This window comes from Schistocerca gregaria, chromosome 7 (assembly GCF_023897955.1).
Source record: "Schistocerca gregaria isolate iqSchGreg1 chromosome 7, iqSchGreg1.2, whole genome shotgun sequence".
Classification (NCBI taxonomy): domain Eukaryota; kingdom Metazoa; phylum Arthropoda; class Insecta; order Orthoptera; family Acrididae; genus Schistocerca; species Schistocerca gregaria.
This window is the reverse complement of record NC_064926.1, coordinates 58,524,777-58,537,854: the sequence shown is the minus strand read 5'-3', so window position 1 is coordinate 58,537,854 and position 13,078 is coordinate 58,524,777. Positions and strand designations below refer to the sequence as shown.

The following is a 13,078-nucleotide window of genomic DNA, read 5'->3' as shown; positions in this document are numbered from 1 at the left end:
GCCATAGCTGCTGTTGAAACTGCTGCTGTTGAAACTGCTGCTGTTGAAACTGCTGCTGTTGAAACTGCTGCTGTTGAAACTGCTGCTGTTGAAACTGCTGCTGCAGGAACAGCTGCCGCTGTTGATGTGCCATGAGTGCCACATCCTTAAGACACTCAATTTTTTCCTCATTGTCTATTATAGGAATCAAAATTGGACACAATCAGTAGACAGTGGTTGACTGGTCAAGAGCATCAATGGCGAATTGCCGAAAACCTAGGACAGACAACAACAGTCATGGACAAATTACAAAGACAACACAACAGAATGACAAGTCTGGAGAGTGAAACAAATCGAGAACCTAGACATAGCAGTTTCAAAAACCACTGAATACCATGTGAGAGCATGGTCAGAACCAAGTGAGATCCGAGCCCCTGCACTGCTAGCTTTATAGTATGGCCATGGGCACTGATAGGCTGGTGAGTGCATGGCCGGCACCTAGCACTGAGGCGACGACAGTAGTGGCCAGCGGCTGTAATCTACATGCATGCCTTCTGTTGGGATTTCGAACTCATCGGGCTGGGATATCAGAGATACAGATAAAAGTAGAAGAGAGACACCACCTAGCTTTTGGAACTAAAATGTCTCTGTCATCGGGTAGGAGAGAGGAATATGAGGGAAATGTTAAAAAGAAAGGGCAGCTCGCTCAGAGCCTAGGATAAGTGTGCGAGGTCTCATGCTTTGGTCTGAGTGTATTTGCATGTATTTGGAAACAATTTGTGTGTAAATTAATGTGACACAAATGACATCGATGTGATAAATTATATGTTTTGACACATTCCAAACACTTTTGCCTACATATGCAGACACATGTATGGTGTGTGTGTGTATGTGTGTGTGTGTGTGTGTGTGTGTGTGTGTGTGTGTGTGTAGAATAGAATAAATAAAACAAATGAAGTTGAATTTAAAGTGTCAAAATTCTCGATGAAGTAAGAACCCCCCCCCCCCTTTTTTCTTCTCTCCCCAAAAAACTTTCCTGGCTTTAGGTACAGGCTGACATACGATGGCACCTTGATTGGCATTTATAATGTGTGACTTGAGGCAAAAAAAATCAAAAATGTGTGTCCCAAGGTTTTGGTATTTTCTAATGTAGATCAGTACCACACAGAACTACATTCTCTGAAGAGAACTTCCACTTCTCCATTTTAAATGGCTTTATGAATATTAGCAGGAAAATCATATGTATTATCAGAATACATTCCAGGCCATATGCCTGGAACTCGATGACAGCTACTAGATGCTACTGCTATATCTCGGAGTGCTAGAATTGCCTCTGCAGTGCTGTCCTCATGACCCCTCAGGGCCATGCTCGTTTTGCTGGCTAATTAGTGCTAATGGATGCTCTATAAAGCTAGTTGTGTTATAGCTCTGCCTTCAGCTGTTCACTGCAGTCTCACATCTTTCACATTGTATACTGTGTGTCCAGTCTCAGATATCGCTATGCCTTTAGTTTTCACTCTTGGTTTACTCATTTGAACTTTCTTATTCAGATGTGCCATTTCCATTGTCCATTTTTCTCTTGTTGTTATCCTCCTTTTGAGACTCCTCTAACCACTGTTGACAGCCCCAGGCTGATCGGCTAGTCTCTGCTGATTCTTTGAGTGGTTTCCAATCTGTATCAGATTTTGGTAACTGTAGTTTACAACAATAAGAATACTGAAATATATATGCAGTATTTTTACAGTAGTAGTAGTAGTAGTTGTTGTTGTTGTTGTTGTTGTTGTTGTTGTTGTTGTTGTCTTGGGCTTTGCAGCTTCCACAGTTTTCCTGTCCAGTCTTCTTCCTGAATGCCCCTTGAATTCATCACGTAGTTAACGTCTTGCATCCATCATCTAGGTGGTCTTCCATTATTTCTTCACTCAGCTGGTGTCCGTTCATTGATTATTTTTACCCATCGCTTATCATCCATTCATTGGAGATGGCAAATCAAGTTAATATTTTGCTATATATAGCATCAAAAATAGCGTTTTTTTTTTTCATATAATTTCTCGTATTTTCTTATTTCTGATGTGTACTAGTGTGGAGATGCAACAAGTTCTTCACCAAAAATCTGACTCAAGGGACATCAAGTTATTTCTCTCGTTTTTGGTTAGCTTCAATATTTTAGCATCGTTTGTAGTGATAACCTCTATGATGGACTTTTACAGCATCACTTTTGTTTTCTTGATAATTTTGTTGCTCCTTGACAAGGAGTTAAGTTTGCTAATTACTCTTTTTCCTTGTCCAGTTTTGTTTGTGATGACATACAAAATTAATTTTGCTTGCTTCATTATTATATTTCTCAACAAAATAACCACTAAACAGATTGATGTATTATGTTGTTGTTGTTGTTGTTGTTGTTGTTGTGGTCTTCAGTCCTGAGACTAGTTTGATGCAGCTCTCCATGCTACCCTATCCTGTGCTGTGCAAGCTTCTTCATCTCCCAGTACCTACTGCAACCTACATCATCCTGAATCTGCTTAGTGTATTCATCTCTTGGCCTCCCTCTACAATTTTCACCCTCCACGCTGCCCTCCAAAGCTAAATTTGTGATCCCTTGATGCCTCAGGGCATGTCCTACCAGCCGATCCCTTCTTCTGGTCAAGTTGTGCCACAAACTTCTCTTCTCCCCAATCCTATTCAATACCTCCTCATTACTTACGTGATCTACCCACCTAATCTTCAACATTCTTCTGTAGCACCACATTTCGAAAGCTTCTATTCTCTTCTTGTCCAAACTATTTATTGTCCATGTTTCACTTCCATACATGGCTACACTCCATACAAATACTTTCAGAAACGACTTCCTGACACTTAAAACTATACTCAATGTTAACAAATTTCTCTTCTTCAGAAAAGCTTTCCTTGCCATTGCCAGTCTACATTTTATATCCTCTTTACTTTGACCATCATCAGTTATTTTGCTCCCCAAATAGCAAAACTCCTTTACTACTTTAAGTGTCTCATTTCCTAATCTAATACCCTCAGCATCACCCGACTTAATTAGACTACATTCCATTATCCTTGTTTTGCTTTTGTTGATGTTCATCTTATATCCTCCTTTCAAGACACTGTCCATTCTGTTCAACTGCTCTTCCAAGTCCTTTGCTGTTTCTGATAGAATTACAATGTCATCGGCGAACGTCAAAGTATTTATTTCTTCTCCATGGATTTTAATACCTACTCCAAATTTTTCTTTTCTTTCCTTCACTGCTTCCTCAATATACAGATTGAATAACATCGGGGAGAGACTACAACCCTGTCTCACTCCCTTCCCAACCGCTGCTTCCCCTTCATGTCCCTCGACTCTTATAACTACCATCTGGTTTCTGTACAAATTGTAAATAGCCTTTCGCTCCCTGTATTTTACCCCTGCCACATTCAGAATTTGAAAGAGAGTATTGCAGTCAACATTGTCAAAAGCTTTCTCTAAGTCTACAAATGCTAGAAACGTAGGTTTGCCTTTCCTTAATCTTTATTCTAAGATAAGTCATAGGGTCAGTATTGGTTCACGTGTTCCAACATTTCTACGGAATTCAAACTGATCTTCCAAGAGGTCGGCTTCTGCTAGTTTTCCATTCGTCTGTAAAGAATTCATGTTAGTATTTTGCAGCTGTGACTTATTAAACTGATAATTCGGTAATTTTCACATCTGTGAACACCTGCTTTCTTTGTGATTGGAATTATTATATTCTTCTTGAAGTCTGAGGGTATTTCGCCTGTCTCATACATCTTTCTCACCAGGTGGAAGAGTTTTGTCAGGACTGGCTCTCCCAAGGCCATCAGTAGTTCTAATGGAATGTTGTCTACTCCCGGGGCCTTGTTTCGACGCAGGTCTTTCAGTGCTCTGTCAAACTCTTCACGCAGTATCGTATCTCCCATTTCATCTTCATCTACATCCTCTTCCATTTCCATAATATTGTCCTCAAGTACATTACCCTTGCATAGACCCTCTGTATACACCTTCCACCTTTCTGCTTTTCCTCTTTGCTTAGAACTGGGTTTCCATCTGAGCTCTCAATATTCATACAAGTGGCTCTATTTTCTCCAAAGGTCTCTTTAATTTTCCTGTAGGCTGTATCTATCTTACCCCTAGTGAGACAAGCCTCCACATCCTTACATTTGTCCTCTAGCCATGCCTGCTTAGCCATTTTGCATTTCCTGTCGCTCTCATTTTTGAGATGTTTGTATTCCTTTTTGCCTGCTTCATTTACTGCATTTTTATATTTTCTCCTTTCATCAATTAAATTCAATATATGTATTATAGCGATAATATTAGTCTATTTCAGAGATGAACAGGTGAAAAGACATTGAAGTAATCTGAAAATTAAATTAATTTTGTAAAATCTCATCAATATTTTAAAACTCCTAGAGAAATCTCTCTCTCTCTCTCTCTCCCCCCCTCACACAAACACACACACACACACACACACACACACACACACACACACCTAAAAAGGAGAAAAATTATTTAATAAAATATAAAATTTTAATATAACCTATTTTTAAATCAAAATTGAAAGTATCAAATAATTTCACCTTTTCCCCTACAGACTCCTAACCTCATACAGATAATTCTGAAAAATTGTGATTGTGAATTGTTAATAACTGTGACAATCCTTGAAAGATGTATAATGAAAAATATGGTGTGCAAGCAATAGACAATAGTTAGGTGATGAACTAACTGTTCATGCATCAATCATGTTATGTATCTTACAAGTGTTTTCATAGCTATTAAAAATTCAGTCACAAATTTTCAGAACTGTATGACTGAGGTTATGAATCAGAATGGGTCCAAGCGAAATTATTTTATACTTTTAGGCAGATTTAAAAACATGTTATATAAAAAACTTATTTTTATTTAAATAATTATTAGCTGTCATGTCTAATTTCTTTATCGCCTTTATTTTATATTCTGTTGTCTCAAAAGCACCATCCTATTATCAAAATTTTGGAAATGGCATGTATCCAGTGGTTCTGCAGACCCTTGAAAGGATATTGCACCCCATTGGTTCTTTCTCTTTCTCATCAACTCATGGACAAATATGACAGAATAAATGGAACTAAGTAAATGTTGTTACTCTGTGCTGGCTACTGTACGTAAGTTCTACCAATTCATCAAAGATCTTCAAAAGAATGTGAAGGCTTGCAGATAATTCCAGAATGTAACAGGACTTTTGAGAACAGTCAAACCATCCAGTTAATGCTTTGTGTTTGGCTTCATGCATAAAAGTGAGAATACATGAAATGTCAGTTCTGTTGTCAACAGGCAAACAGAGACAGCAGTCCCCCAAATTTGTTGTACGATAGTACCAGTAAGCTTTTTGAAAACTGTGCTGTTTAGTTGTACTTTAGGGTATATTCACAGGAAAGATTGTGTTTGAATATTTCCTGATGGGGAACACAGATGAGTTGAAGTGTGCTGACCATTTGCGTAACCATAAAAGTGTGATATATAACATTAGCAACAAAGGAAAAAAGTTTGGAGTAGATTGCTAATTTCGAGAAATGGTTCAGGGTAAAGATGTTGGCAGTGATGGTTTTCTCTGTTCTAATTGCTTTGGCAGAATATTTTTGGCAACAATGAGTGTCCAGAAATTAGTCCCGTGTAGTGTGAATGGTGTAGATTTTAGGTCCACAGTTGCAGAACATTATTCTCTGAATTTGTCAGATGTAGAAGCTGGTGCTAGTCCTGTTAGGAAACCATGATCAGTTAACTGATAAACTGTCAGGAATTTTTATCAAACATCAGTTCAGTTATTGAATTATGTGTACCCTGTAGTGAAAAGATGCAATTTCTAATAGCTATTAAAGAGTCCTTTGAAAGAAATACATTCCATCTCTGTAGGAAATGTGAGGACTGCAAAAGAAATGTTTGGAAAACCAGATCATTATAGTCACCTTGTGCACAAACCACATGCTCAGATTGCTTAGTCATTTTATCGGGAAAGTAAATGAGACTGTTCTTGCTAGAGTGCTGACAAAAACGACACTATTGCTATAGCAGTTGCAAGAGGGAAAGTGGAGAAAGTCAAAACATACACCAACTGCAGTAGTAAAAAAACTTTTTCCAGGAATGAAAAGAAACATCCAGTATATACACTGAAATACCAAAATTTTATGCGCTGTGGTCTAAGTGGGTAATTCCACACTCATCTAGTGATGTCTGTTCATGTGTGTACTGTATAAATTTTGGATTCTACATAGTAGCTTTATGCCCTTGAAGCCATGACACCTGGGTCTGACAACTGAAGTTGTTAGTAGCTTGTTTCAGAAATGTGCTGATTATTCTGGAAAGATATTATGAGGGAGACGTTCACATTACAAAAATTAATTTGTAAAATATAGCAAATGACTCTTCTGAATTTAATGGTGCAACACAGTAGGAGAATATACTTGTTAAGAAAACTGTCATTGATGCATACACTGATGAAGTTGGAAAATGAACATTTATAGTAGTAACACACCAAAATCTGAAGAAAAAAAAATGCAGCAGAAACTACGTATGAGACAAGTGAAGAGATGTGTAGAGGTTGATCAATTGTGCTTGAATGCTTCACTGTGACGTAGCTAAAACTGGTCTGTGATTCTGGCACAGGAAGTGCAACTGTTTCATTGGAATGATTACCAAGCTTTAATTTTTACAGAAGAGACATTTTCGAAACCACAATTGTTGCAGTTACAATTGATGATTGAGAATGTCCATTGTTTGATTTTGCACTGTAATATTTTATACACATGTTGAATCTCATCCAAGCACCATCTTTGAGCCAAGAAGTTTTTGCTCAGAATGAAAGATATTGGTTTATGACTTTGTCTTGAATTTTAACGTACAGGTGAGTCCCGCTAATCCGAACCCAATTAATCTGAACATTTGGTTAATCCAAACATGAAAAATGTTAGTCTAAGTATGGAAAACTGTACATACACATTATTTTAATTTGCACAGTACAGTATACATGTATTAGAAAAATTGGCAAGAAAACATTAGTTTTAAACAGTGCATAAAAATGAAAGAAAATCTTGCAAACTTACTAAAATACCGCGGACATTTTATCCCTACTTTTTAAGATGACAAAAACTTCACCACAATTTCTCCATCATATAATTCTTCACTGCTGAGGTGAGATGGCACATTACCAATCAGAAGGATTGCATGGGGCGACAAATGATTTTCTTTAGAAAACTTTTGAACAGGGGAACAAACTGGCCGTGAAACCATTCTGTGAACAGCTTACCATCCATCCGTGCTTTTTTTATGGTTGCATATACAGGCAGGTACCCAATGCTGCAGTTTTTAAAAGCTCTGGGCCTAGCAGTTTTGGCAATCAGCATTAAAGGCAGCTTGTGATTACCAGCAGCGTTGCTGCACGCTAGTAAAGTCACACAATCTTTGCACATTTTATAAAACCAGGAGCGTGGTCTTCTGCTTTTGAAGCCAGGCTTTTTGTTGGCAGTGCCCTAAAATTAAAGCTAGTCTCGTCAACGTTATAAATTTGTTGGGGAAAATACTTTCCCCCTCTCATCCTTTTTTCAAACTCACCGAAGTACTCCATCACGGTCAGAAGAAAGTGTCTCTCCTGTAATTGTTAGCTGACAGATTCCATGACATATTTTGAATCTGTCCAACCAAACCGTACTTGCACTAAAAGACTCATCACCATTCACTAACTTGTTCAGGTAAACAGCCTTCTCCTGAACCAGTGCTCCACTCAAAGGAGTTCCCCTTTCTCTTTCCTGTGTAAACCAAAGAAAAAGAGCTTCATCCACTTTATCATACTGGGACTGTTTCAAAGCCTGCTGAATTTTGAGTATTTTTCCCGAAGACATTGCACAGGACTCTTCGAGCTTCATTCAGTTCTTCTTCCAATCACAAATGGTTGCTTTACCAACACACATTTCCATTGTCAGTTTAGATACATTCTCACCATTGTCTATCCGCTTCAAAGCATTCAATTTTTCTTTGAGAGTTAACGATGTAGGTTTCCGTTTACTCATGATGAAATTACATACACCACTACACCTGAATGAATGCAATACAACTGTTACGCATGCCAGCGATTGATAACTGGCATAACCAAGCACTTTGCAAGCCAAATGTCAGTGCACTGACCTCAGATACTACAACGGTTTCAACATTGCACATGAACAAGGGCAGGGAGTGAGAATGAGCCATTGTTCGTACACTTGTTCCTGTTTGTTACCATGGTGTACCTACTTATTTGCTTGGTATACTTCATTCTAGAAACTCGTCACCGTTATTCCGGATAATCCGAACAAATCGGTAATCCGAAGAAGGTCCGGTCCCAGTTAGTTCAGATTAACTGGACTTTACTGTATGTTAAATTCAATATCAACTGAGTCCAAGAATGAATTTTTTTTTTCTCCCTGCATGAATGGATTTGGTTGTAAGGTCTGTGTCATCTGATTTTGCCCAGTCTAAACTACAACAAATTTCATGGTTCCTAGTTGTGCCACTTTTTTCCTTGTACCCCCCAATGTTGCAAATGACTATTTTTGTGAACACTGAAATTCTACTAGAAACAAATAAAAATACCATTTCGTCACATTGTTCACTAGATGTGTTAAATGCATTACTGAATTAGGTGCTGTATCCAATGAACTTAAGTGTACGATGCAGGAAATGGTGAAAAGCTGCTTTATTTCAAAATTTTGTGGACACAAACTGTAAACACAAAAGTATCATACTAATTCAAAGAGTGCTTTTAATTTCCAAAAAGTTAATAACAGCTGAAAACACAAATTTAGCAGAATGCATTTGGCTTCAGATCAAAAGTTCATTTATTGCACTTCGAAAACATGCCAAAACAAATCTTTTGCTCTTAGAAAAGAGAGTAACAGTCATTTAAAATCTGAATCGTATCACTTATCAGATACTTACTGCTGAACTTTCAAATATGAAACCTGAGTGATTGAAAATGAAATTTCACAGTCCTAAGGAAAGTTAATTTCTCATTACAGTTTGCCAACAGGATTATCAATGGGTCGATCAAATATAAAACAAGTAGCTGAAAAGCGACGAGTAGATATTGAGCGCTTCCTGAAGTCTTTATTTGAGATGGCCGATGAAATATCTCATTCCGATTTGATTTATACTTTTTTTCACCCTCTCCTGAGAGATCAACAAGAGGCAGATATACGTGCAAGAAAAGTGAAAGGTATGCATGCCATCCATATCAGTTCTTTTTTTTTTAATAAAAATAAATAATATATATATATATATGTATATATATATAATCACCTATTACCTGAAAATTATTATTTTTTATTTATTTTTATAGCAGAGCCAAGAATACGTCGAGAAGATCGTGGTGAAACTGGGAGAGTCCGAGGGCAGTTGAAGCTCTCCCTGCATTATCAGCGAGGTGTTTTTATGGTGATGGTTTATCATGCCAGAGATTTGCCTTTGGTCGCAGGAGGGCAGGAACCTTCTACTTATGTCAAAGTGTATTTACTTCCTGATCACAATAAGGCTACAAAAAGGAAAACAAAGGTTGTTAGGCGAACATGTCATCCATCATTTATGGAAATGGTGAGTGTTTTATTCATAATATATCTATAAACAGTGATCAGATGGTTTTCTGATAACATGTGATTGTGTGTGTGTGTGTGTGTGTGTGTGTGAGAGAGAGAGAGAGAGAGAGAGAGAGAGAGAGAGAGAGAGAGAGAGAGAGGAGGGGGGGGGGGGCAAAGGGGTAGTAGTTTGCATTGATTTAGTAAGTATGCAAATTCTCTATGACCTAATCCAACTTCATTTGAAGATCCAGTCTTATTTAGTAAAGTTGTTGTTGTTTTTGTTGCTGCTGTTGTCTTCAGACTGAAGATTGGTTTGATGTAGCTCTCTATGCTGGTCTGTTCTGTGCAAGCCTTTTCATCTCTGTCACTACTGCAACCTACACCTGTCTACTGCATTCCTCCCTTGGTCTCCCTCTACAAACAGCACACATGTGGGTGGGTGCGCGCGCGCGTGCATATACACACACACACACACACACACACACACACACACACACACACACGGCCATAATTTTTTTTCTTTCCCCAAATCAATTAAGCACCACAACTTCAATTTTTTAAATTTATTTGTATAGTCTTCAGTATTTTTCCCGTAGCTCCACATTTCAAATGCTTCGACCCTCCTCTTGTCAGCTTTACTCATTGTCCACATTCTACTTCTACACTGACGTATCCATGCAGATACCTTCATCAAAGACTTACTAACATTTAAATATGTTAGACATTGACAAATTTCTCATTTTCAGAAACAGCTCTCTTGCTATTGCCGGTCTAAATTTTATATCCTTTTTCCTTTAGCCATCATCAGTTCTTTAGTTGCCCATATAGCGCCCATTTCTTTCGACTGATCTCCCAAGTCCTTTGCTATCTCCAACTGTATCAACAGCTAACCTTGAACTTTATTTCTTCTCCCTAAACTGTGTTTGCAAATTTCTCCTTGACTTCCTTTACTGCTTGTTCAACATACAGGTTAAGTAACACATGGGAGTGACTACAACCCTGCCTTACTCCCCTCTCAACCACTGCCTCCCTTTTCATGTTCTTTGACTCTCACAACTACAGTGTGCAGAGTGTATTCCAGTCAACAGTGTCAAAAACTTTCTCTGAATTCCCAAAGGCCATCAGTGTACTTTGCCTTTCTGCAGTATTTGTTGTAAGACATGTCATAGGGTTAACTTTGCCTCGTGTCTTCCTATATTTCTCTAGAAGTGATACAGGTGTTTCCCAAAGTCGATTCTACCAGTTTTTCCATTCTTCTTTAAGTAACTTGTCTGGAAGTCTAAAGGCATTTTGTCTGCTTCATCTATCTGCACACAATGTGAAATAGTTTTTTCGTGGCTGGCTCTCCAGCAATTCTAGGATAATGTTTGCTCCTCCAGTAGTTTTGTTTTTACATAGGTCTTTCAATGCTCTGTCAGGTCCTTCCCACAGAATGTTATCTTCTATGTCATCTCTATGTACTCCCCCTTCTCTTTCTATAATAGCAAAGGTTCTACTGTCTTTCTCTGTCTCATTTCTGTGATCTTTTCTAACAACTTCGTGATGTGTGACAGCAGCGTGATGCCTCTGTAATTTCCACATGTTTGTCAATTGGCATTTTTGAACAGAGGGATGATGACTCCTTTGCTCAAATCTTCTGATAACACACTATGTAGCCAATGTAAGTCTAATATTCCAGCTCCCCCCTGCGGGTTCGGGGGTAAGAATAGGCCCGCGGTATTCCTGCCTGTCGTAAGAGGCGACTAAAAGGAGTCTTAAATGTTTCGGCCTTAATGTGATGGTCCCCTACGGGGTTTGACCACTACCTTTCAAAATTTTCTGTTAGTGTGTACCATTTGGGGAAGGACGCCTTGCGTGGTGTATTATATATCCATCTTGCCCTAAGATCTGGCATGACCGATATTGTCATGGAGTTGGCCTTACACCGAGCTTCCGGCCATATTACTGCTGTGTTCTGGGCAGCACACATGCCCTCCATTATGAACTTCCATCTTTCCCCTCCTGACACATATGGATATTTGACACCCGACATCCAGCACGGTAGCCAGTCCGTTGTGGTGGCGTCGTCATGTACCCTCTTGGTGGTAGCCCCCTGACTACACAGGGATCGCACTGCTGATGCCTGAGCTGCTACCTCCCCATGTGTGCCGAGGAGTAGATGCCTATCCCTCTGGGGCATCGGGACTCCCGGCAAAGGCCATCCTGCCAGGTGGTCTTTGCTTTGGCTGGGTGGCGCCCATGGGGAGAGCCGCTGGTCAGAGTGGGTGGCATCGGGGCGGATGACGCGCAATGAAGCGTGGTACATCATCTCTCGCTGTTGGGGCTCCACCAGCAGTCTCTAAGCGATCAGGGTCTAACCTCAACGGCAAGAAATATGAACCAAGATCATTTCCCTCCCTGGCCACTCCATGGGAGGAATGTATGGCTAAAGAAGGCAGTGGAGAAAATTCGCCCCGGTCCCTCGTGTGCACGCGAGTTGATGGGGAATCGTTTATGTCGACCAACCCCAGTTTTTTGTGGAGCATTTAGAGGACAAGTTCGGGGAGGTGGAGGGCTTGTCCAAAATGCGCTCTGGTTCAGTACCCATCGAAACAGCATCCTCTGCCCAGTCACGGAGGTTACTCACTTGTGACAAGTTGGGGGTTGTTTCAGTTAGCATCATGCCGCATAAGAGTCTCAACATTATATTCCACAGGGATCTTCTTCTGCAGTCCGACGGTGAACTACGTGCCAACCTTGAATGATGAGGTGATCACTTCGTCCGGCATGTCCATCGTGGTCCGAGGGATAATCAGGTAGCTACCGGTGCCTTCATCTTTGCCTTTGAAGGTGATGTTTTACCCGAAAAGATCAAGGTGATGGTTTACCATTGTGATGTGAAACCATATATCCTCCTCCGATGCGGTGTTTTAAATGCTGGAAGTTCGGGCACATGTCACTCCTTTGTACTTCCAGCATCACGCGTGGAGATTGTGGACATCCTTCCCATCCTAATACTGCATGTGCCCTGCCTCCTATCTGTGTTAACTGCGGAGAACACCATTCCCCCTGCTCACCGGACTGTTGGATCTTCCAGAAGGAAAGGATGATAATGGAATATAAGACCCTGGACCGCCTGACCTACGCCGAGGCAAGACGGAAATTTGAGCGGCTACATCCTGTGCCCGTGACATCCACCTATGCCGCTGCTGCAACACCGATTCGAACCTCTACCATGTCTTCACCTACAGTTAGATCTCAGCTCTGTCAGAATTCATCGGCCCCCTTGGTTGTGGGGGGCAGTTCAATCCGTGTTGCTCCTGCTCCATCTACTTCAGGAGCAACACCACCCCAACCATTGGGGACATCCGTTCCCCCTTCCCAGCCGGAGAAGCGTGAGCCTTCTTCGGCTCCTCTCGCCCGGAAGGGGTCCCTTGGGGCCCTCCCATCCCAGGCTTTGCCAAGTGCCAAAGCGGACACCAGTAAGTATCTCAAACAACCACGGTCGCTGGTCGTCTTCAGTCCCTGAGACTGACCCAGTGAG

The 13,078-nt window shown here is 40.3% G+C and overlaps 1 protein-coding gene across 1 annotated transcript in view; it reads left to right on the top strand.

Annotated features, from left to right (window-relative positions):
- LOC126282227 (phosphatidylinositol 4-phosphate 3-kinase C2 domain-containing subunit alpha) overlaps positions 1 to 13,078 on the top strand; it is a 249,561-nt gene that overhangs the window by 209,237 nt on the left and 27,246 nt on the right. The window contains exons 25-26 of the mRNA XM_049981793.1: positions 9,001 to 9,197; positions 9,321 to 9,571. Coding sequence (XP_049837750.1) covers positions 9,001 to 9,197; positions 9,321 to 9,571 — 448 coding nt within the window. The remainder of the gene's footprint in view (positions 1 to 9,000; positions 9,198 to 9,320; positions 9,572 to 13,078) is intronic.